The sequence below is a fragment of the Phascolarctos cinereus genome, unplaced genomic scaffold (assembly GCF_003287225.1).
Source record: "Phascolarctos cinereus isolate Bilbo 61053 unplaced genomic scaffold, phaCin_HiC Scaffold_1;HRSCAF=81, whole genome shotgun sequence".
NCBI lineage: Eukaryota > Metazoa > Chordata > Mammalia > Diprotodontia > Phascolarctidae > Phascolarctos > Phascolarctos cinereus.
In genome coordinates this window covers 79,295,864-79,317,779 of record NW_027555514.1, presented here as the reverse complement: position 1 = coordinate 79,317,779, position 21,916 = coordinate 79,295,864, and the positions used below count along the sequence as shown (strand labels likewise).

Below are 21,916 nucleotides of genomic sequence, written 5' to 3'. Positions count from 1 at the left end.
ATGAAAACTTTATATTTTATGTATATAAAAGAAAACTATAACATAAATAGTATATGTGGCATATGGGAAAACTTTATATGTGTACACACACACACACACACACACACACACACCACACAACACACGAAGACTTAACTCAGCCCATATAGAATTGTTATGTGTTTTGAGTACTACTTAATGAGAGTTTTTCATCATTTAGTTTGAATCGGCAAAAATTAAGTAGTTTTCTCGTCTGCAAAATCAGGATTATAATGGCAGCTTCCTACAAGGTTGTTGTTAGGATCAAATGAAATTTTACATATATAAAAGATATTTTTAAAACCTCAAAGTTCTATATCAGCATTGTTAATTATTAGCAAAAAAAGCTATAGCTTGCACAGCAGTCACACCCAAGCAAACCATCTTTGTCTAGGCAGATGGGCTAAAGTGAGTTGAGGTTAAGTGACAGGCTTCAGACTTGTCATTGAGTTAGGGGGATGTTTACCCCAAGCATGTGAAGACTTCCCCCAGTGGGATGGGTGGATGGATGAGAACAGTTTAGTGGCCCTGAAGGCAGCTGAAGCTGGCACTGTAGAGCACTTAGAGCTTGGTCATATAGCGAAGATGCGAAGGTTGTTCACTGCCTCCACTTCAAGGTCATCCTGACTTTTATCCAGCCACTGGACTTCAATGACTCTGGAAGAGAGAGTGGGGCTGACAACTCTGCAACTTGGCCTTACTTAAATCCAATTCACACGCAAGTCAAGACATGACCCGTGATGTCAGTGGTACTCTTCGAAAATGAGGGACGGGGACAGGTAGGTGGGAAAGTGGATAGAGCACCAGCCCTGAAATCAGGAGAACCTGAGTTCAGACACTTGACACTTGCTAGCTGTGTAACCCTGGGCAAGTCACTGAACCCCAATTGCCTAAAAAAAAAGAAAATGAGGGACAAACAACAACATTTAATAATCACAGAGTTGGTTTAGTATTAGCATAGTATCTGGACTAGGAGTCTTGAAAGTTAAGATTCTGTGATCTTGGTTCTGTGATTCATAGCTTTGTGACTGAGGAAATTGAGGCCCTGAGAGTTTAAATAACTTCTTGACCTAGATTTGAATTCCAGCTCTGCCATTTACTACCTGTGTAATCTTCATCAAGTTACTTCATTTCTCTTGGCTTACTTGCCTTATCTATAAAGTTAGGGCTTTGAATTAAATTACAGCTTTAAAAACTGTATAATTTTATGATTCTACTTTCATTTAAATAGGTAACTTTAAAGGTTTTGAAGACAGTTTTCCTCTGTATCATGTCATGGTTTATATTGGTTGAAACCTTTTTTTGGAAAGCTCAGTGTTTAGTTGGAAAAATATCCCTTGTAAGTAAATTTATTGACTAACTTTTCAAAAGAAAACTACAAAATAGTTGTTAATGAGGCTTTTAAAATAGAAACTTTAGTAATTTTTAGAATAAAATTTATTATCCTAGCCAACATTTCAGTTATGACACTTTTCATTTTGGCCTTTTTTTTTTTAAAGACAGAGTAGTAAAGGATCAACATTTCTAGTGGGAGATTGAGTAGGTAGAAAATACTAAACTAAGAGTAGCTTAAAACTTGTTTTAGAAACAATTTGTTTATAAATTAGAAATTTAATATTGACATTGTATGGTAGATTATTCATTTTCTGTTAATTTGTTGTTTTATATTGTACCATCACAAGGGAATTCTGTGTTTAAATCAATGTTTACAATTTATTAAAAATAAAGAATTGTTTTGCTTACCGTTTATCATACCATTGGTTAACACTGGTGAAATCTTAGCACCTTTATGTGGCAGTGACTTTATTTGTTTTTCTGGATTAGTTGATACTTCTGAGAGGCAAGTGGATAAATAAAATGTTAATTGGTTTCCTAGGAAGAAGAGTCTAATTATGGAGTCTTGCAATAAAGAAGGTTAAAGGTAGTTATAAACTATATTTTATATGAGAAGAAGTTTTACTTTTTTGCCTCTCGTTTTTAGCAACAAATGTCTGGAGAAGATGAAGTGGAATTTTCAGATAAAGATGATGCAGATGGTGATGGAGAAGGTTCCAGTGATTGCCCTAACATCAGGGTTCCCCTAACATCACTTAAAAGCCATCAAGGAGTGGTAATAGCAGCTGATTGGTTGGTTGGAGGGAAGCAAGCAGTAACAGCCTCCTGGGATAGAACAGCAAACCTATATGATGTTGAGACATCTGAGCTTGTTCATTCTTTAACAGGTACCTTTTAAGTATTTTTTTGTTATGTCCTTGGGAAAAAGGACGCATATCTTTCAGATGAGTTTTTTCAATGGAATTAATGTTATATCTTGTATGTTTCAGTCATTTCAAAGATATTTTTTATAAAAGTTTCTTCTGAAGCTTGCATAATAATCATTTGTGTGTTCTAGTTATGCAGTTTTCTGACCCTATGCAATGTAGAGAGCTATGAAAATATGGATCAAAGAATTGAAATGCTTAAATTTTGAAGAATTGTGAAGAGAAAGTATTTCCTAATCTAATCATAACTGTTGTATCGAGAACTTCACAACATTTGAGTGTTTTTAGTTCAGTTCTTCAGTTCTAAAACAGATGTAATCAGTCTATATTCCCTTGCATTTTTTTTTATTGTGTTCAGAATAACCTTGGGGGTGGGACTCTATGTGAATGTGTTCAGAATGACCTTGGGGGTGGGGCTTTGAAAAATGAAGCTTTCACATAGTTGGACTGTTGTACTGACTCAGCATGTATAAATTGAACCTAAAAGTAAGCATTTTTATCACATTAAATACTTCACAAATTTCCATTTCCTGGTTTCTGGTTGAATGCATGTCTGAGAAGACTAACATATTTGAGGTTTTTTTGAAACTCTAGTCCTAGGCATCCTATGCCTTCTTGATTCTATTAGAAAAATACTCATTAAAGTGTTCTTCTTCCCCTCCCTCTCTCCCTCCCTCCCCTTGCCAGGAGTCACACAGCTAGTGAGTGTTGTGTGTCTGAGGCTGGATTTGAACTCAGGTCTTCTGACTCCAAGGCCAGTGCTCTATCCACTGCACCACCTAGCTGCCCAGTACTCATTAAAGTGACTTGTTCATTTTTAGTTTCCACCTAAAGTGATTACTCTACATAGGAGGACACTTTATAAAATCTCCATGTTGGTTTTCTTTTTTTTTCTCCCAGAAGTGAAGTTTTTTCTTTTTTTGATCAGTGCTTTATTATAGATGTATTCATGAAAATAAGAACTCTTACCTTTTTGGTATTCTAAATATTCTCATCTTTGGTTATAGGGCATGATCAAGAGTTAACACATTGTTGTACACATCCCACCCAGCGTCTTGTAGTGACATCGTCTCGTGATACAACCTTTCGCCTTTGGGATTTCAGAGATCCTTCAATCCATTCTGTGAATGTCTTTCAAGGTCATACAGAGTAAGTAGTAGGTGCTTTCAGAATTCTGATTATATTGGATGAGGTGTGTGAGTGCATGTTGCATTTTAATTTTCAATTAATTTTCTATATTTAGAGCCTAATATACTATCTACTTTTACTAATTTTGTAAAATGTTCATCTCTTGAGCATTCATCTTGCATTTTGCATATTTGAAATCATGAAGGAATTATGAACAAGTATTTTGATGCTCTGTTTTTTTTTTAAATAAATACTTGAACTAAAATATTCCCATACTCATCAGTAATCATCTTGTCATTTAAAAAATCATTGGCAAATATTCTTTAGTTTTACTTCTCCATATTTGCAGTCACTCTCATCTTAAATGAAATGCAAAATTTATTTTTGAAATTTTAAGAGTTTTCTTTTTTTGTTTCCTCATTTTTCACTTTTGTAAACATTAACTTTTTTCAGATTTTAAATGGATAAGAAATCAAGGGTTCATGTAATTCATTAACACTTAACATAATTTTCCAACATAGCTATAGTTTATATATTATTAAGTTGAGTGTGTTATTTCTGCAAAGCTTAAAAGTATATAAGTAAAATACTTTTTAAAGACTTTTATTCTTTATTTTTCAATTAACAGGCATTTATTTTATTCCCTTACGATCACTCTACCCCAGCACACCACCTGCCCATCTTCCCTCCCCCCCTCATTTAAAAAAGAAACAAGTCCCTTGAGACAGAAATGCATAATTAGGCAAAATAAATTCCCACATTGCCTGTGTATAATATATGTATTTTATCCTGCATCTTGAGCCCATCACTTCTCTGTCAGGAGGTGTATGGTGTGCTTCTTCATTGATTAGGTAAAGTACTTTGAGGTTTTTAGAACCAAGAATGGTTCCAAACGGTCCCATTGTATTCCAGACCATGCTCATGATAGCTGTGAAATCCTGACTCCTCATTTTTTATTTCTGTTAATTGTTCTAACTGACCCCATCACTACACTCTTTTTTGGATCATCAGCAATCATTCCACACATTAAAAAAGCCATCCTGTCTGTTGACAGAAAGAAATCAGAGCGTAGTAGAGGATAACTTTTGAAATTTATCGCTGGACTATTCTCATATTGCCACTTGTGCTTGACAAATCATTATACAACTTAGCTATTTGTATGTTACCTTTCTTCTCAGTGTAGTGGGTTAAGTACCCAAAGAGTGCTGCAGAAAGGCCAAAAATATGGTAACTGTATAAAGAACCATAGAGCTGGAAAGGACATTTATTAGAGAAATTATCATTTCAAACACTTCATTTTACTTCTTTACTAAAATTTTTTTATTATGGACTTAATAATCATCTATAACCACAAACGTTTAAGTTTTGTATACTTAATAAAGTAAAATAATAGGAAAGCATGAACCTCAATTACATAGTTTTTATTTATTAAATTTAATGTGGTAACAACAAAATTGCCTTATTTGTATCCCATCTGAGTTTTTTGTTATTTGTATTTTAAAGTTCTTCCTTTCCCTTTCCCGCCTACCTCCCTTCCTTCTCTCTCACTATTGACTAACTTACCCAGCCACTGTTGTAACAAATATGAACAGTTAATCAAAACATCAACACATTTTCCATGTCTGAAAGTACATGTGTCATTTTGAACGTTTGGTCCATCATCTCTCTTCTAAGATGTAGATACCATGTTTTATCACCTGTCCTCTGATGTCATGGATTGGTCAGTGTATTGATCAGAGTCTGTTATCTTTCAATGTGGTTTTCTCCTCCATTATTCTCATCATTGTAGTTCTTAGATCTTCCTATTTTAATTTGCATCAGTTTATTCAGATCTATCAGTTTATTCAGATCTTCCCTAATTTCCCTGAATCTATCATATTCACAATTTTTTATGGCACAATACACACAACACAGTTTGTTCAATCATTTCGCAGTTAATTGATACCCATTTTGTTTCCATGTCTTAGCTATAATTGAAAGTGTTGTTATAAATATTTTTGTACACATGGGTACTTTAGCCTTCTATCTTTGACTTCTTTGAGGTACACTGTGTGCCTAGTAATGCATCTTTGGGACAAAGAATATTGAAGTTTAGTGACTTTTTGGTAATTGCTTTCCAGAATTGTTAAATTCACTGCTTCACCAATGGTCCATTAATGAACTTCACTTCCCCTAGTCCTTCCAAACAATTTTTTTTTCACATCTTGTCATCTTTGCCAATCCAATAAGTATGATGTAGAATCTAAGATTTGTTTTATTCACCAGTTCATTCATCTTACAAATGAGAAAACTGACACCTGGATAAGTAAATTTCCTAATGTTACAAGGATAGTTAATGACATAGAAGGGACTAGAATCCAGGTCTCCAAATTAATAATGCTGAGATTTTTTCCATGATAAAGTGGGAGTGATGTGTCTATTCTATGGTTAAATTGTAAACCCAGTCAAATATGTACATGCCAACTTTGCTCCCAAAATCTTCTAAAAAAGAAAATGAATTTAGCATTTTATTTTAAACTAATCTGAATAGCTTTTGTCTTATGCTCCCCTTCCTGGCAGAACTCCTTGAAAAATCCATCTTTATCTGGTGTACCTACATTTCCTATCCTTGAACTCTCTTTTAAACTTTTTATAATCAGGCTTCTGACCTAATCATTCTACTAAAGCTGCTTTTTCCAGTTACCGGCATTGTCTTAACTGCCACATCTAATGGTCTTTTCTTAGTCGTCATCTTTCCTGGCTTCTCTGTACCATTTGAGACAGTTCATCACTTTCTTCACTGTTTTCATTGTATGGCTTTCGCATTCTTCTGTACCTTCCCGATCACTCCTCAGTCTCCTTTGAAGGATCTTCATATTATAAAGTGCTGTGCAAACTTTAAAACACTATGTAAATTTTTTCTGGCTATGTCTGCTAACTATGAGTGTACCTCAAAGTTCTGTTCTATGCCTTTTTCATTTTTCTCACTGTAACATCTCATTTGTGGATGTTATCAACTTCTGTGGGTTCTTTAATCTCCATGCAGTTATTTCATGATATGTATGTTCACCACTAGTCTTTTTTTCTTCTGAGCTCCAGTCCCACATCACCAACTCCCTGTTGAACATTTCACACTTAATGTTGAGTGGACATCTCAAAATTAACATGTCCAAAACGCAACTTTTCTTCTCCCTTCTCTTAGCCTTCTTTTGAAATTATGTGTTACTGTCGAGGTCTCTACCATCCTCTTTGTCACTCAGAGTTTGCAACTTGGTGTCATCCTTGACTCCTCACACTTATGCTAGACAGATTGACATTTGTTAGATATTTTTCCTATGTGTCTCCAGTGCTCTTGTCGCGAAGCCACACCCTGGGGCTGGTCTTCGTCACTTCTGTCCTGGACTACTGCAGTAGGTTTCTGTTTAGTTTCTGTGCTTCAGGTAACCCCACTCCAATCCATTTTGCACGCTGCTGCCAAAGTGATTTTCTTGAAGCGTAGGTCTTCCCGTGTCATTTCCCTGTTTGATAAACTCTAGTAGTTTCTAGTTACCTTAAGTCCTTTAAAAAAAACCTTTTTGTCATTTAAAGCTCTTTACAACCTGACTACTTCCTCTTACTATTGCTGTCTTCTTACGTTTCATTACTCTTCATGTACTCTATGATCAAGTAAGCTACACTGCCCTTTTTTTTCCTTCGCATGTGACACTTCACCATTCATTGCCTTGTCTTTGTATTGGCTGTGCCCCCACTTCATCTAGAATGCGCTTTCCCCTCACTTCTGCCTCTTAAAATCCTTGGCTCCCTTTAAGAATCAGCTCAGATGCTGTCTTGTGCAAGGGAACTTTGCTGGTTCCGCCCCCTCCCCCCAACATCTTGTACTTTCTCTCTAAGATTATCTTCTCTCTTGTATGGTTCTTGTATGTTTCTTACATAATACTTTTTATTTACAGGTTGGCTTACATAGAATGTAAGCTCCTTGAGGGTGAAGACTATTTTTACCTTTTTATTGTATCTCCAGTGCTTAATGCAATGTCTGATGCAGATTAAGTTCTTAATAATTGCTTATTATGGCTGATTAAATTGGGAAGAATAACAAATACTAGACTGAAATTGAATATTTGACAGTCTATGTGTACCTAGAAATGTATGTTTCTTTTAGGTATTGCTCTTTAATATATTCTTGCTTTGTATAATTCATACCTACCTTTTACAAAACAAAATTATCTTTATGCAAGGAGATTAGTTAGTGGCAAGTATGGCGTATGTCTATAGGCCCTGCTATCAGGGAAACTGAAGCTGTTGACCTTTTGAGCTTGAGAGTTCTAAGCTGTGAACAGAGCTAATCACTTATCAGCACCGAATTCAGTATTAATTCAGTAAACCGCTGGGATCAGGGCTCCACCAGGGTGCCTAAGGAGAGACAGTTAGACAAGGTTGAAAATTGAATAGCTCAAAGCTCCCTGGGTCCTGATCAGATTGGAATTGGGCCCTATAGTGGCCCCAGTACTTCCAGCAAGGGTGAGATAGGAATGACAGAGAGATGGACTAAATAATGATTTTTTTTCCCATGCTTCAAAAACATCTTTATGAGAAAGGTCCACGTGTTTCATGTGTATCTTTGATGAAAATTTTAAGTGGGAAAACCTTTTTTTTAATTGTTATCTTTTTTTAATATCACCTTTCCTTTCTACATATGTTGCTCCTTTCTTTCCTACCTAGCAAGTTATCCTGTGTGCAGTGAAAATTAAAGAAAAAGAAGAAAGTTTAGTGATACCAACCAATACTTCAGTTTGACAATGATCCCTAGTTCTGTCAGCAAAGGAGAGAGATATATCTTCTCATAACTTCTTCAGGGCTAAGCTTGCTCATTATAATGGCTTAGCTTTTAGTTTAATTAAAATTTTTTTTTCTCTTTACATTGTTCTCATCATGTATATTCTTTTCCTGCTTCTGCTTATTTAACTCTGTATTAATTCATCTTAATCCTTCCTGCATTTTTCACATGCATTGTTTTTGCTTGTTTGATTTACATGGGGGATTGGCAGAGCTGATGAATATAAAGGATAAAGAGAAGCTTGGGAAGATTTCTATGAGCAGATTCAGCTAGGTGGTATAGTGGATAGAGTGCTGGACTTGCAGACAGGAAGACTCGAGTTCAAATCCTGCTTTAAACACTAGCTTTGGGATCCTAAGCAAATCACTTCAATTCTTTCAGCCTCAGTTTCTTTTTTTTTTTAATTTAAAAAAAAATTTTTATTTTTAGGCAGTTGGGGTTAAGTGACTTGCCCAGGGTCACACAGCTAGTAAGTGTCAAGTGTTTGGTCCGAGACCGGATTTGAACTCAGGTCCTCCTGACTTCAGGGCCAGTGCTCTATCCACCGTGCCACCTAGCTGTCCCCAGCCTTAGTTTCTTCATCTGTTTAGTTGGCATGACAGTATCTCAGAGTTGTTAAAAGGATTAAAAGAGTAGTTATTGCAACTTCTGTTAATACGTAAGGCGTTTTGTAAACCTTAAGCACTATATAAATGCTAGTTATTTATATTATTATCATTATGTAGATTTCAGTTAGCAGAACCAGAAACCACTATGCAGCTACAATAGTGCAAATGGAAAGAAAAAAAGGAAAACTGAATATTGTAATATTATTGACCTAGACTTTTGTTGAAGAAGAGATGACAATGGACCTCCCTTTCTTTCTTTGTGGAGGTGAGGGATTATGGACATGGGGCATTGTATATACTATCAGATTCAGTTGTATGTACTGGGTAGTTCTACTGAAATGCTTTAAATTTTTTTTGTTTATAAGGGATGACTTGCTGTTTAGGGAAAGAAGAATAGATATGGTCAGAATGAGGTTGATAAAAAATTAAAATTTAAAAAAAGCAAAAAAGAATTTACTTACTCATGACACCTTAAATTTGGGAGCACAGGGAATTTTATGTTTTCATTCATTTTATTGTAACATATACATGTTTTTACATTGTTTTTGGTGTATTGATTGATAAGCCTTTCACAATTAGCCGGTGTAATTGCTAAGTTTTGTTTTGTATTCTCTGTTACTAAAGATGAAAAGGAGTTATAGTGCTGAGAAGACGCTTGCTATGTGGAGTCAGTGGAAGGGTGGATTTTATTTTAATTGTGAGTTGTTTCTCAGTTGTCTCCCTTTGTGAAGTATAGGGAGTGAATAAATTAGGTAGCAAATTTTTTTTGTCTTCTTTGCTATTGGTAGATATGTGAAGTTAATTTTGTTCTGTGGAATTGTGTGCTTGTGTAGATTATAAGTGTATACAAAGAAAAGGCTGATTTTTGGTATAAAATTGGGAAGAAAAATTCAGCTCATTCCATTTTACTCAGATTTGTAGAAGACATTTCTAGGTTTCAAGTGACATGTGAATTAATTTTAGTCCTTATATCAAAAGAAATAATTGGATATGTACATTATCATATCGGGCGTAAGGCAAGGGAGGGTTTAGTTTAATTTAGAAATTCCAAAATTTAATTAAAACAGAAAATATGCACTGTTTTTCTAAACAGAAAAAATAGCACTAGTATTCATTCTGCTTATTCAGGTTGCTTTTATTCTTTATCCTAAGTTTTATTCTCATCTTCTCTTTATTTCCTAGATGATGATAAACATTTTCTAAAATCAGCACATGTGGCATTTTGAAAGGGTTAAGAGTACTTAAATCCTGTTTTACTTGAATTTTTCTGCTCCTGTATTTGCTAAAAGCACCAGTAGTAGACTAGAAAGGTATCTGTTTTTAGCCAGGTCTACATTTTAGTGAGGTTGCTGAACAGTTGTAATTATTTGTAAATCAGAGTTTGAAAGAAGAATCACGTTTTAGCTTATTTTAAAATTACTGAATATTCTTCTTCTTTACCTTGAAGTGCATAAAGTGTTTTGTGTTATTTTTCTTTTAAAAGAAACTTCTAAAATACTTTCTTGAAGCAAGTTTTTTAGGATGATTTTTGTCAGCAGATGGCATCACAGTTCTTTTTATTACATAAAATATTTCTTGGTAATACTTGATGAACAAAAATCAGTAGGCTTTCCAGAAATATTTCACATTTAGAAAGGAGGAAATTAGTCATTTCATAGGAATCCAACTGAGAATATTTCTCCCCAAACAGCAATAGTATTTTACCTCTGTGACAACTTCATAGCTTTTAAGTATGCATTATAATTCTTAAAGGAATTAAAGGCCTTAGGCTGTGTGTATGTGTAGAAACATATGTACATATTTGTGTTTTCACTTTTACTGAAGTCAAACAGTAGTGTATAGTGAGAGTAGAAATGCTGAGTGAGAGTGGAAAGAGATACTTTGTCTTAATTCTGCTTCCATATTAATCAATTATGGAATGAAACTACATATAATTGTTAAAAATAAATTGAATCCTAACTTTGGGCAAGTTTTATGGTACCTCTAGATCTAAATTAATTCATTTGTAAAATGAGAGGAATGAATTAAATGCATCTATGAAGCTGACTGGCTTTAGAATTCTATTAAATTCAATTCTCAGCATTGGAATTATAGGGTTGGAAATCAAATCAAATCATAAGAGACTTCAGAACTCATCTACTTCAACTCCTGCCTCAAGCATTCATTCTCAGTACAGTTTCTCAGAATTGTGACATTTATTTTTAGTAGTATTTTATTTTTTTCCCCCAATCATGTCAAGACAATTTTTAGGATTCATTTTTACAAGATTTTGAGTTCCAATTTTTTCTCCCATTCTCTTTCCTCCCATTCCTCCTCTCCCTTCCCCTTCCCCTTCCTAAAATGGTAGGCAATTTGATATAGGTTATATATGTGCTATCATGTAGAACATATTTCTGTATTAGTCACAGTTGTGAAAGATGAAACTGATCAAAAGAAAAAAAAATAAGAGAGAATAAAGAAAATGAAAAAAGCGTGCTTCGATCTGCTTTCGGAGTCCATCAGTCCTTTATCTGGATTTAGATGGCATTTTCTTTCATGAGTACTTTGTACTTGTCTTGGATCATTGTGTTGCTGAGAAGAGCTGAGTCATTCGTAGTTGATCTTTACATAGTGTTGCTGATACTATGTACAGTGTTTTCTTGGTTCTGCTCGTTTCACTGTGTATCAGTTCAAACAAGTCTTTCTAGGTTTTTCTGAAATCTGCCTATTCATCATTTCTTATCGCACAACAGTGTTCCATTATGTTCATATACCACAGCTTGTTCACCCATTCCCCAGTTGATGGGCATCCCCTCAATTTCCAATGTTTTGCCACCATGAAAAGGGCTGCTGTAAATATTTTTGCACATGTAGGTCCTTTTCCCTTTTTTATGATCTCTTTGGGTTATAGACCTAGTAGTGGTATTGCTGGATTAAAGGGTATGCACAGTTTGGCTGCCCTTTGGGCATAGTTCCAAATTGCTCTCCAGAATGGTTGGATCAGTTTACAACTCCAGCAGAAGTGCATCAGTGTCTCAATTTTCCAACATCCTCTCCAGCATTTATAATTTTCTTTTTTTTGTCATATTGGCCAGTCTGATAGGTGTGAGGTAGTTGCTCAGAGTTTTTTAAATATGCATTTATCTAATCAGAAGTGATTTAGAGCACTTCTTTGTATGCCTACAGATAGCTTTGACTTCTTCCTCTGAAAACTGCCTGTTCACATCCTTTGACCATTTATCAAAGTTGAAGAATGGATTGCATTCTTATAAATTCAGTTGTCTATATATTTGAGAAATGAGGCCTTTGTCAGAGACTCTTTTTGTAAAGATCTTTTCTCAGCTTTCTGCTTTTCTTTTAATCTTGGTTGCATTGGTTTTGTTTGTACAAAAGCCTTTTAATTTAATATAAATAAAATTATCTATTTTATGTTTTGTAATGCTTTCAATCTCTTGTTTGGCCATAAACCTGTTACTCACTTAACTTCTCACTTAAGAATTTGGATGCTATACTACTTGGTGCATACATGTTTAGTATTGATATTACTTCATTCTCTGTGGTACCTTTTAGCAAGATATAGTTTCCTTCCTTATCTCTTTTAATTAGGTCTGTTTTTGCTTTTGCTTTGTTTGAGATAAGGATTGCTACCCCTGCTTTTTTTACTTTAGCTGAAGCATAATAGATTCTGCTCCAGCCCTTTACCTTTACTCTCTGTGTGTCTCTCTCTGCTTCAGTTGGGTTTCTTGTAAACAACATATTGTAGGATTCTAGTTTTTGATCCACTCTGCTAGCTGCTTCCGTTTTGTGGGAGAGTTCATCCCAATCAAAGTTACGGTTACTACCTGTGTATTTCCCTCCATCCTATTCTTCCTTCTGTTTGTCCTATCTATCTTTTACCCTTTACCTCCTCACCAGTTTTGCTTCTTTCTAACACCTTCCCCTAATCTGCCCTCTCTTCTGTCAGTCTCTTTCCTTACCCCACCTTTACTTGATCTCCTCCCCTCCTACTTCCCTGTTGGGTTAGATAGATTTCTGTATTCAACTGATTGTGTATATTATTCCCACTTTGAGCCAATACTGATGAGAGTAAGGTTCAGGCAATGCCCATTGCCCTCCTTCTTCTTCTCTGCTGTAATAGGTCTTTTATGCCTCTTCATGTGAAACAGTTTAGCCCATTCTACCTCTCCTTTTCTTCTGCACCCGTTCTATTCCTCTTTCTCATCCCTTAATTTTTTTTATGTCATTCCCTCAAATTCAGCTTATACCTATACCCTTGTCTATGTGTATTCCTTCTAGTTGTACTATTAGTGGTACAGTTTTTAAAAATTACAAATATCATCCTCCCATGTAGGGATGTAAACAGTTCAGCTCCATTGAATCCCTTATGTTTTCTTTTCCCTTTTCCCTTTTTGCCTTTTTAGGCTTCTCTTGGGTCTTGGTATTAGAGATCAAATTTTTGTTTAATTCTTCTTATGAAAGCCTGAAATCTTTCCATTTCATTGAATGAAAATTTTTTTTCCCCTTGGAGTATTATGCTTAATTTTGCCAGGTGGGTGATTCTTAGTTGTAGTCCTAACTCCTTTGCCTTTCAGGACATCATATTCTATGCTCATTGATCCTTCAGTGTTGAAGCTGCTAAGTCCTGTGGAATCCTGATTGTGGCTCCCCAATATTTGAATTGTTTCTTTCTGGTCAGTTGCAGTATTTTTTCCTTGAACTGATATATGTTCGTTAGAGTTTTTATTTTGGGATCGCTTTCCTGAGATGATCTGTGGATTCTTTTAATGACTGTTTTGCCCCCTGGCTCCAGGATACAGGGCAGCTTTCCTTGATAATTTCTTGAAAGGTGCTGTCCAAGTCCTCCTTTTGATTATGGCATTCAAATATTCCAGTGAATTCTGACATTGTCTCTCTTGGAACTATTTTCCAGGTCAGTTGTTTTTCCAATGAGGTATTTTAACGGTTTCTTTTTTTTTTTCTTTTTTCATTTTTTTGAATTTGTTTGATTGATTCGTGATGTCTCATATAGTCATTAACTTCTACTTGCCCAATTATAACTTTGAAGGAGTTTTTTGCCCAGTTAGCTTTTGTTCTTTTTCCATTTGGCCAGTTGTGCTTTTTAAGGAGTTGTTTTCTACAGTGGATTTTTGTATCTCACTTTCAGTTGGGTCAATTCTACTTTTTAAGCAGTTGTTTTCTTTTTTCCAAGCTATTGACTCTTTTTTCACAATTCTGCTGCATCACTCTCATTTTTTCTCCCGGTTTTTCTTCTGCCTCCCTTATATGTTTTTTAAGTTCCTTTTTTGAGCTCTTCCATGAATTCTTTCTGGGCTCAAGACCACTTCCCATTTTTCTTTGGGGATTTTGCCTATAGGTGTTTTGACATTGTCATCCTCTTCTGAGTTTGTGTCTTGATTTTCTCTGTCAACATAATAACTTTCTGTTGCCACGTTTTTTTTTTTGTTGTTGTTTTTTGCTTTTTTCCTTTTAAATTTGAGCTCTGCTCCTGAGCTTGAGGGGGTACTGTCTCAGCCTTCTTGTACCAGGTGCTGTAGGCCCTGGCTGTTTACCTGGTGCTACTCTGATCTTGCCCTAAGACACACACGGGGGACCCTTGTGTCTGGTGCTTCGCTGAGGGGGTGTGGTGGGGGGTGGCAGGCAATTTACCTGGTGCTGAGCCAGGATCCTAGTGCTGGTGTCTAGCACGTGTTAAGGCCTGTGGGGTATTTCTGCATTTTCCTGGGGCTTCACTAAAGTATGTGGAGGTTTCCTGTTTGCCCGTAGTTACCCTCAAGCACCTGGTGGTTCTTGGAGCTGGAGTCTGCCCATTCTTCTGGCTATGCTGAGGCATGTAGGGGTTCCTGGTGTTGGGGTTTGCCTGCTCCACTGCACTGGGGCTCAGGATCTCCCACTGGTTTGCCGAGGTGGGGGGGCTTGCTGCTGGCTTACTGGGACACTTCCTGTCCTGGACTGCATTTTCCTTTTGCCTGAGTGAAACAAACCTTTCTTGGCAATCTTTCAAGTTTCTTGGGCTAAAAGATTGTTTCACTCCATCTTTTTGCTGGTTCTGTTGTTCCAGGATTTGTTTTGGAACACTATTTCATGGTTGTTAGGAGGCAAATACTGCTTACTCAGCCATCAGACATGTTACATATTGCATATTGCGTGCTCCTTGAGGGTAAATAAGGACTGTCTCACTCTTCTGTTTGTCTCTCTAGTGCTTACTGTATAGTAGATACTTAATAATTGCTTTTGATTCATTCAGCCTTAGTTGGAAGACTTAGTGACAGAAAAACTCACTTTCTCCTAAGGCAGCACATTCTGTTTCTGAACTTTAATTAATAGAGTACTTTTTTTCATATTGGGACATAATCTGCTTTTCTGTAACATAGGTCCTCGTTTTTCCTTCTTAGACCAAGCAGATTGCATAATACCTCTTTTACACAGCAACTTTTCAAATATTTAACAATAGTGATCATGCCTTCTTTTCTAGTAACATAATATTTACTTCAGCTAATTCTCATTTGTCATGATTATGAACATATTCTAACTTACAAATGTTTTTCCTAAAATGTAGTATCTGAACTGAAAGCAAAATTCTGAATTTGGTCTGACCAGGGCAGAGCATTGTGGCACTGTTCAATTCCATAAATATTTACTAAGGTATGACACACATCCTGTTGTCAAAGCACCTTCCTCTCAACAGCTGTCCCCTCCTGCTTCTCCAGAAAAAAAAAAAGCTTTCCCTTGTCAACAAGTCTGGTTAAACAAAATAAATTTGTCTGTGGCTGAAAATGTATGCCTTATTCTGTGGGAAGGATGATACATTATCAGTCTTCTGAGTCATGATTATTCATTATATTGATCAGAGTTCTTAGCCTTTTCAAAGTTATTTTCCTTTATAATTTATAGTCGTATAAATTGCTCTGTTTTTTTCTCTTTTGTCAATTAATTTATTTAAAGATATAAATTTTCTTTTTATGATTGCTTTGGCTGCATCCCCAAAGCTTTATCTCATCATTTTATTTGATAAAATTAGTCATTTCTATAATTTATTCTTTGACCTACCAATTCTTTAAGAATTATCTCGATTTAAGTTTGAATTTTTCAGAAGTCCTTAGTTGGTTTTAGTTTTCGTTGAGTTGTGGTCACTAAAGGATATGTTTTTTGTGTTTGTTCATGAGGTTATTATGCTTTTGCACATAGTCGGTTTTTGTAGATACCATGGCACTTCTGACAAATACATTCCTATTCAGTATTCATCAGAGATGTATCATACTTAATTTTTCTAAAATTATATTCATAGCCTCAACTTCTTTCTTGTTTATATTTTTATTTGATTTGTCTAGGTCCAAAAGGGTCCAAAAGGGATGCATTGCATTCCCCAACTATTACAGTTTTGCTGTCTATTCCTATAACTAGATTAACTTTTCCTGTAAGTGCATATTAAGTATTGATGTTATTTCTTTATCTATGGTATCTTTAAGCATAATGTTTTCCTTATTATCTCTTTTAACCTTGTCTGCTTTTACTTTTGCCTTGTCTGAAATCATGATTTCCTTTTTTGAATTTGCCTGAGAAATAATAAAGTTTTTTGAAACCTCTCTCTCATTTTAACTCTGCGAATCATTGTTTCAAGTATATTTCTTAGAAAACAGGTGTTATTGAATTCTACTTTCTAACCCATTCTACTACTTTCCTTTTTTTTTTGAGCGCCATCCCATTCATGTTCAGTGTTATGATTGCTAATTGTGTATTTCTCTTCAGTGTATCTTCTTTTAATCCCCCCCCCACTTTTGCCCCTCACTCATCTCTTTATGCAGAAGAGGGAGGTGGTGAAAAAGGAGGAATTGAAAACATTAGTGATCTGTCTTTAATGGTTTGTCTCTACTCCATTTCATGAACAAGAAAATGGATGCTCTCAGAGAAATTAAGTGGCTCACTTAACATTCATACAGCTAAGAGCTTTTGGAGATAGTACTCAAACAGATCTTATGATTCTTCTTCCAGTGCTTTGTTGTTTTCCCAGTTGCCTATTTTCTTCTTATTGGTCAGAATCAGCTCTGGTTCCTCTAGTTTCTTGCTATACTTTTGTTGAACAAATGTAAACAGCAAAGTAAGTCAAAAGTTATTAGATATTCTGCCTTAATAGAGAAAGATTTCCAGCCAATTTCCAAATAATTGAGTTTCCCCATCACAAACATTTCTTGTAACATATTCATATTCCACCGTTTAGCCGTTTCCCAATCACTGAGGAAATAGTTGGTTTCAGGCTTTTAATTATCACAGATAATAATTCATCTGTCAATATTTTTAAGTGGGTCTTTTCTTATTTTCATTTATCTCCTTGATTGGGATGCAAATGCTGACGTAACATCTCAGGAGCAAAGGCTTGACCAATATATTAATTTCTCTTGCATAATTTCACAGATTTTTTTTTTTCAGAGTAGTAGGGTCAATTCACAGCTCCTCTAGCAGTGAATTAATCTGTCAGTCTTCCCAAAGCCCCTCTAACATTTAATGTTTTCATCTTTACTATGGCTGTGAGTTGATGACTGATTGTTTTAAATTCACATTTATATTTTTTTGAGTGATTTTGAACAGCTTTTCAGATGTTTATTAATGGTTTGCATTGGCTCTTTCTGGAAACTTCTTTAGCTTCCCTTCTATAATTCTTCTATAGCCTTCTCCTCTGTCAGAATCTCCTTTTTCCCTAGTAGTTGAAGAAGTGATATCCCTACTCCTACTAGTATTTGGAGTCATCATTGGAATGGAAGTAGAGGATGGGGGCGAGAGAAAACAGGTTTCTGTTCATTAAAATAAATAAAACTTTAAAACAACAAAAATTAGGTTAAACATGATAGCTAACACAACAGGTACTACCATGTTAAAGTTAAAACACGATCTTCTTTTAATACAGTTGCACGCAGTTATAGATGCCTTTTAATGTCATTTTGCTTAATTGTTTTCAGAGAGTATGCTTAGTAAATTTATGTTTGCTGTGTTAAATAAAAATTTGTAAATTAAAAAAACACACTTAAAAATTACCAGGTTTCTATATTTGATGTATTTGTTGAGTCAGCATAGTATAGTCTGTAGAGAGCTGGCCTTAGAGCAAGGAATACCTGGGTTTGAGTCTCACTTTGACACATACTGGCTGTGTGATCTTGGACAATCACTTGAACTCTCATTGAAGCCCTAGACAACTCTCTAAGACTGTATATTGCAGAGAAAGTGTCAGCCTTCATAAATAGAAGGATTGTCCTCATGCAGGAATTCTCAGTGTCAGTGAAATCACAGGTCCATTCCCCATCCCAGTCATTTGGATATATTCATTATTATTCCATATCATCGTGTTAGAAATGTCAGCATAAAAGTCATCACTTAGAGTTGACTTTGAGTTGCTGTGAACTATTGTAAACTATTTGTTTAGTAGGCGGAGAATAACACTTGTTCTACTATTATTATTATGACAGCACAATAGTAGTAAGTTAGGCCTTTGTTAAACAAAACTTTTAAATTATTTAATATTTTCACCATTGCTTCCTTTAGACAATCAACAAAACGATAAATCAAGCCCTGTTTTATTCATAGCTATAAAGGCTCACACTGAAAATTTAATAACAATCAGAGTTGGCTCCAGCACACCTCTGATTCTTACCCTAATCTTATCTTGTCCTTTCCTGCCTCTCTGCATTTGCACATGTTCTTTGTCGTGCCTGTAATGAATTCCTTCTATCTAACTCCGTCTTGTCTTTAGTTGTTGAAATGCTCATTTTTCCCTTTTACTATTGGGTCCTATATTCTGATTCTTCCCTTCTCCCCTCCTTCAAGTAGAAGTAATAGGTCTCTCCTTAAATTTTTCATGTAATTCTCTTGGCCTCTCCTATCATAGTTGAACTTTTTTTATAGTTATTTTTATACATATTATCATAAAATTCCTTAAAGGAAGGAAATTAAAAAAAAAATCTTCCTGTCTCTAATATCTGGCATAGTGCCTCAAGTATAATAAGCACGTAATATATTTTTAAAAAATTCAATCCAAAATTTCAAGTATGTTGCTAGAGTTCCGACCATATTAGCAATTTCTTTATCAAGAATAGTCTTTGTGTTCTTATGCTTTGCATGAGCTACAAATGAAGTCTAATGCCTTTCATATGAAATAATCAAATTTCCCATAAACTGTATATTTAACCTTTTTGTAAATTATATATAAAGTTTATGTATCTAAAGCATGTATATGATTTTTATATGTGTATGCATATATACTACCTGTAGTCATACATGTACATATTAAGGGGTGTGTGTATGTGACTGCCTATCTGACACATAACATAATAGATTTGGCAGTCTTTTCAAAAGTCATTTGAGTAATGAGTCTCTTATCGCTTAACTGTGTCCAGGATATTCTCTGTACTGCTCTGTAGCATCCTAATGCGTAATTATTTAAACCATTGCTACCTGGACCCTGGCTAAATCTGAATTCCTGTCAAGGGGCTGCTATTGTTATAGAACCTTTTTTTTCTAGGTTTAGGAGACTAAATCTCTCTTTTTAATGGAAGATAAAAGATGCCTGTTAAGGTTTTTCTTTTTTTTGAGAGGTATTTTGGCTTCTGTTCTGAAATGTATGCCTTCCTCTATCATGACCTGCCTTCTCTGTGGAGTTTGGGAGGATTATTTTCTTAGTTTTCAGTTTCAATTGCTATAAAAAGAAACTGACAATTGAGGTGGCTACTGGCCATTAAATTTCATCATCAAGTGGCCTGATGACTCCGTTTGTACCAATATGACAATATTTACATATGGTTGTACACTCTGGCATTGACAAGAGCTTAAATTAGTTCAAGATATGCTAAAAATGCTTGAAAGCAAGAATTTTCCTTCTTTCTGATTAAAGCTACAAAGACATGAAGAGTTTAAAAAAAAATTTAGATTTCTGACCTAAATACTTAGTGTGATGCTAAATTACTGGTATGTTTTTATAAGGTAAAAACAACTCATTAATTTTGTGTTATGGTCTGAAAGTGCTAATAGTTATTGGTTCACGCTTTTAAAGAGAAAATGCAGGGTTTGGAAAACTGCATTTTAAACTAAATGATGTTTATAGAGAAAGTACACATTTTTTTAAAACTATAATTGATATAAGATGTGGCAGTTTTCAGTTATCTATGTCTAGCTTGGCCTGAGTAAGTGCAGACCTGTGGAATATAGTAGGGATTGAAGTTGGAGGCATTTAACGGTGATAGAATTAAAGATATCTTGGTAGGCTGAATTCCATTGGCAATTTGTATTTTATTTTATCCCACTCATTCTGTAGCTTGATCTTCTTTCTAAGGGTCAAAGGAGAGCTCTGGTCTTGTTCCTGCATCATTCCATTATCATTTAAGGAATTAACATATTTCTATAAGTAGCCTCCATACTGTGATTTCCAGATCCTGAAATTGTTTTACCCATGTCTCACCCTTCTACTTGTCAAGACAAGCTGTTGTATGTGCACAAGCATGTGCATATGTGATTCCATTCTATCCCGTCTTCTTTAGCAGATTACTTCTACTATCATCCATTTTTTTGGTTGTCATTCAGTCATTTTTCAGTCATGTCCAACTCTTTGTGATCCCGTTGCGGTTTTCTTGACAAAAGGTGCTGCAGTGGTTTGCCGTTTCCTTGTCCAGGTCATTTACAGATGAGGAAACTGAGGCATACAGGGTTAAGTGACTTGCTCAGGGTCACACAGCTTATAAGTGTCTGAGGCCAGATTTGACTCCAGGCTTGGCATTCTGTCCACTGAACCAGCTAGCTGCCCATCCATACTATCATCCATACTTCCTCATTAATCTTCATTCTCTCTCAGGCTCAGGAGTGCTTCCCTGCCCCCCACAAACATGTCAGGCTTCCCCATACTAAAAAACCTTTACTTCATGTATCCTTCCCCATAGCTAATATCCTATATCTTTTCCTCCATGGCCAAATCGAAGGGCCTTTTCTTAGTTTTTTGCCTTGACATCTCTGCAGCCTCCAAAGCTGTCAGTTACCCTCTTCTCCTTGGTACTCTCCTCTTTCTGAGTTTTTGTGATATGGATCTTTCCTCATTCTCCTCGTAGTTGTCTGACTGCTCCTTCCCAGGCTCCTTTTCTGGATCTTCATGCAGGTCATATTGACTAACATGGATGTCCCCCAAGGCCTTGTTTTAGGCCTCTTCTCACATGCTGTTTCACTTAGTGATCTTACCAGCACCATAATTTTTTATTATCTCTGTGTTGATTCTCAGGCCTACTTATCTAGCCCTCACCTCCCTTCTGGACCACCAGTATTGCATTTCCAACTATCTATTGGATATTTCAAACTGGAAGCCACATAAACATCTTAAATTTATCATGTTCAAAACTGAACTAGGATGTTGGTATCCTCAGCAGTAATAGAGAAGTTAGGAAGAGGGGAAGGTTGGAGACAGAGGGGCAGGGAGAGACAATGAGTTCAAAGGTGCTATCTACACTAATGTTTCTTCTTTAATGTCATTTAGTTTGATCTCCTCATTTTACAGATGAAATTGAAAGAAATTAAGTAACTTATTCAAGATTTCCCTAAGAGATTAAGTGACTTGTCCAGGGCTACACAGTTGGTAGGTATGAGAGGTGAAACTTAGACCCAGGTCTTCCTGTCTCCTGGGCCAGCCTATCCACCTTGTCACATTGACACTAAAAAAAAGATATTGTTGACAGAGCAATAATTTTTTCTTGCTGCCTATACTTATTCCCTCAATTTCTTTTCTTGTCTTATTGCTATATGACTAGTATTCCTGGTTGTAGTTTATAATAGTGCTAACAGTGTGCATCCTTACTTTATCCCTAATCTGATAATGTGATCAATAATTGAAAGGCATTTTGTGTTTCTCTATGGATTATAATAACTTTATTCTAGATATATACTACTTACCGAAATAAGAAAAAGTTGATTTATTCCTAAATTTTCTAGTGTATTTCCTATAGAAGAATGTTGTGTTTCATCAGAAGCTTTTTCTGCATCTATTGATGTATTCATGTGATCTTCATTTTTTTTTGTTATTAATATACACTATTCTATTTATAGCTTTCCTAATATTGAATTATACC

The 21,916-nt window shown here is 35.4% G+C and overlaps 1 protein-coding gene across 2 annotated transcripts in view; it reads left to right on the top strand.

Moving 5' to 3' along the window:
* WDR37 (WD repeat domain 37) overlaps positions 1–21,916 on the top strand; it is a 110,072-nt gene that overhangs the window by 58,159 nt on the left and 29,997 nt on the right. For both annotated transcript variants that reach the window (XM_020990368.2, XM_020990367.2), the window contains exons 10-11: positions 2,000–2,240; positions 3,287–3,428. In XM_020990368.2, coding sequence (XP_020846027.1) covers positions 2,000–2,240; positions 3,287–3,428 — 383 coding nt within the window. The remainder of the gene's footprint in view (positions 1–1,999; positions 2,241–3,286; positions 3,429–21,916) is intronic.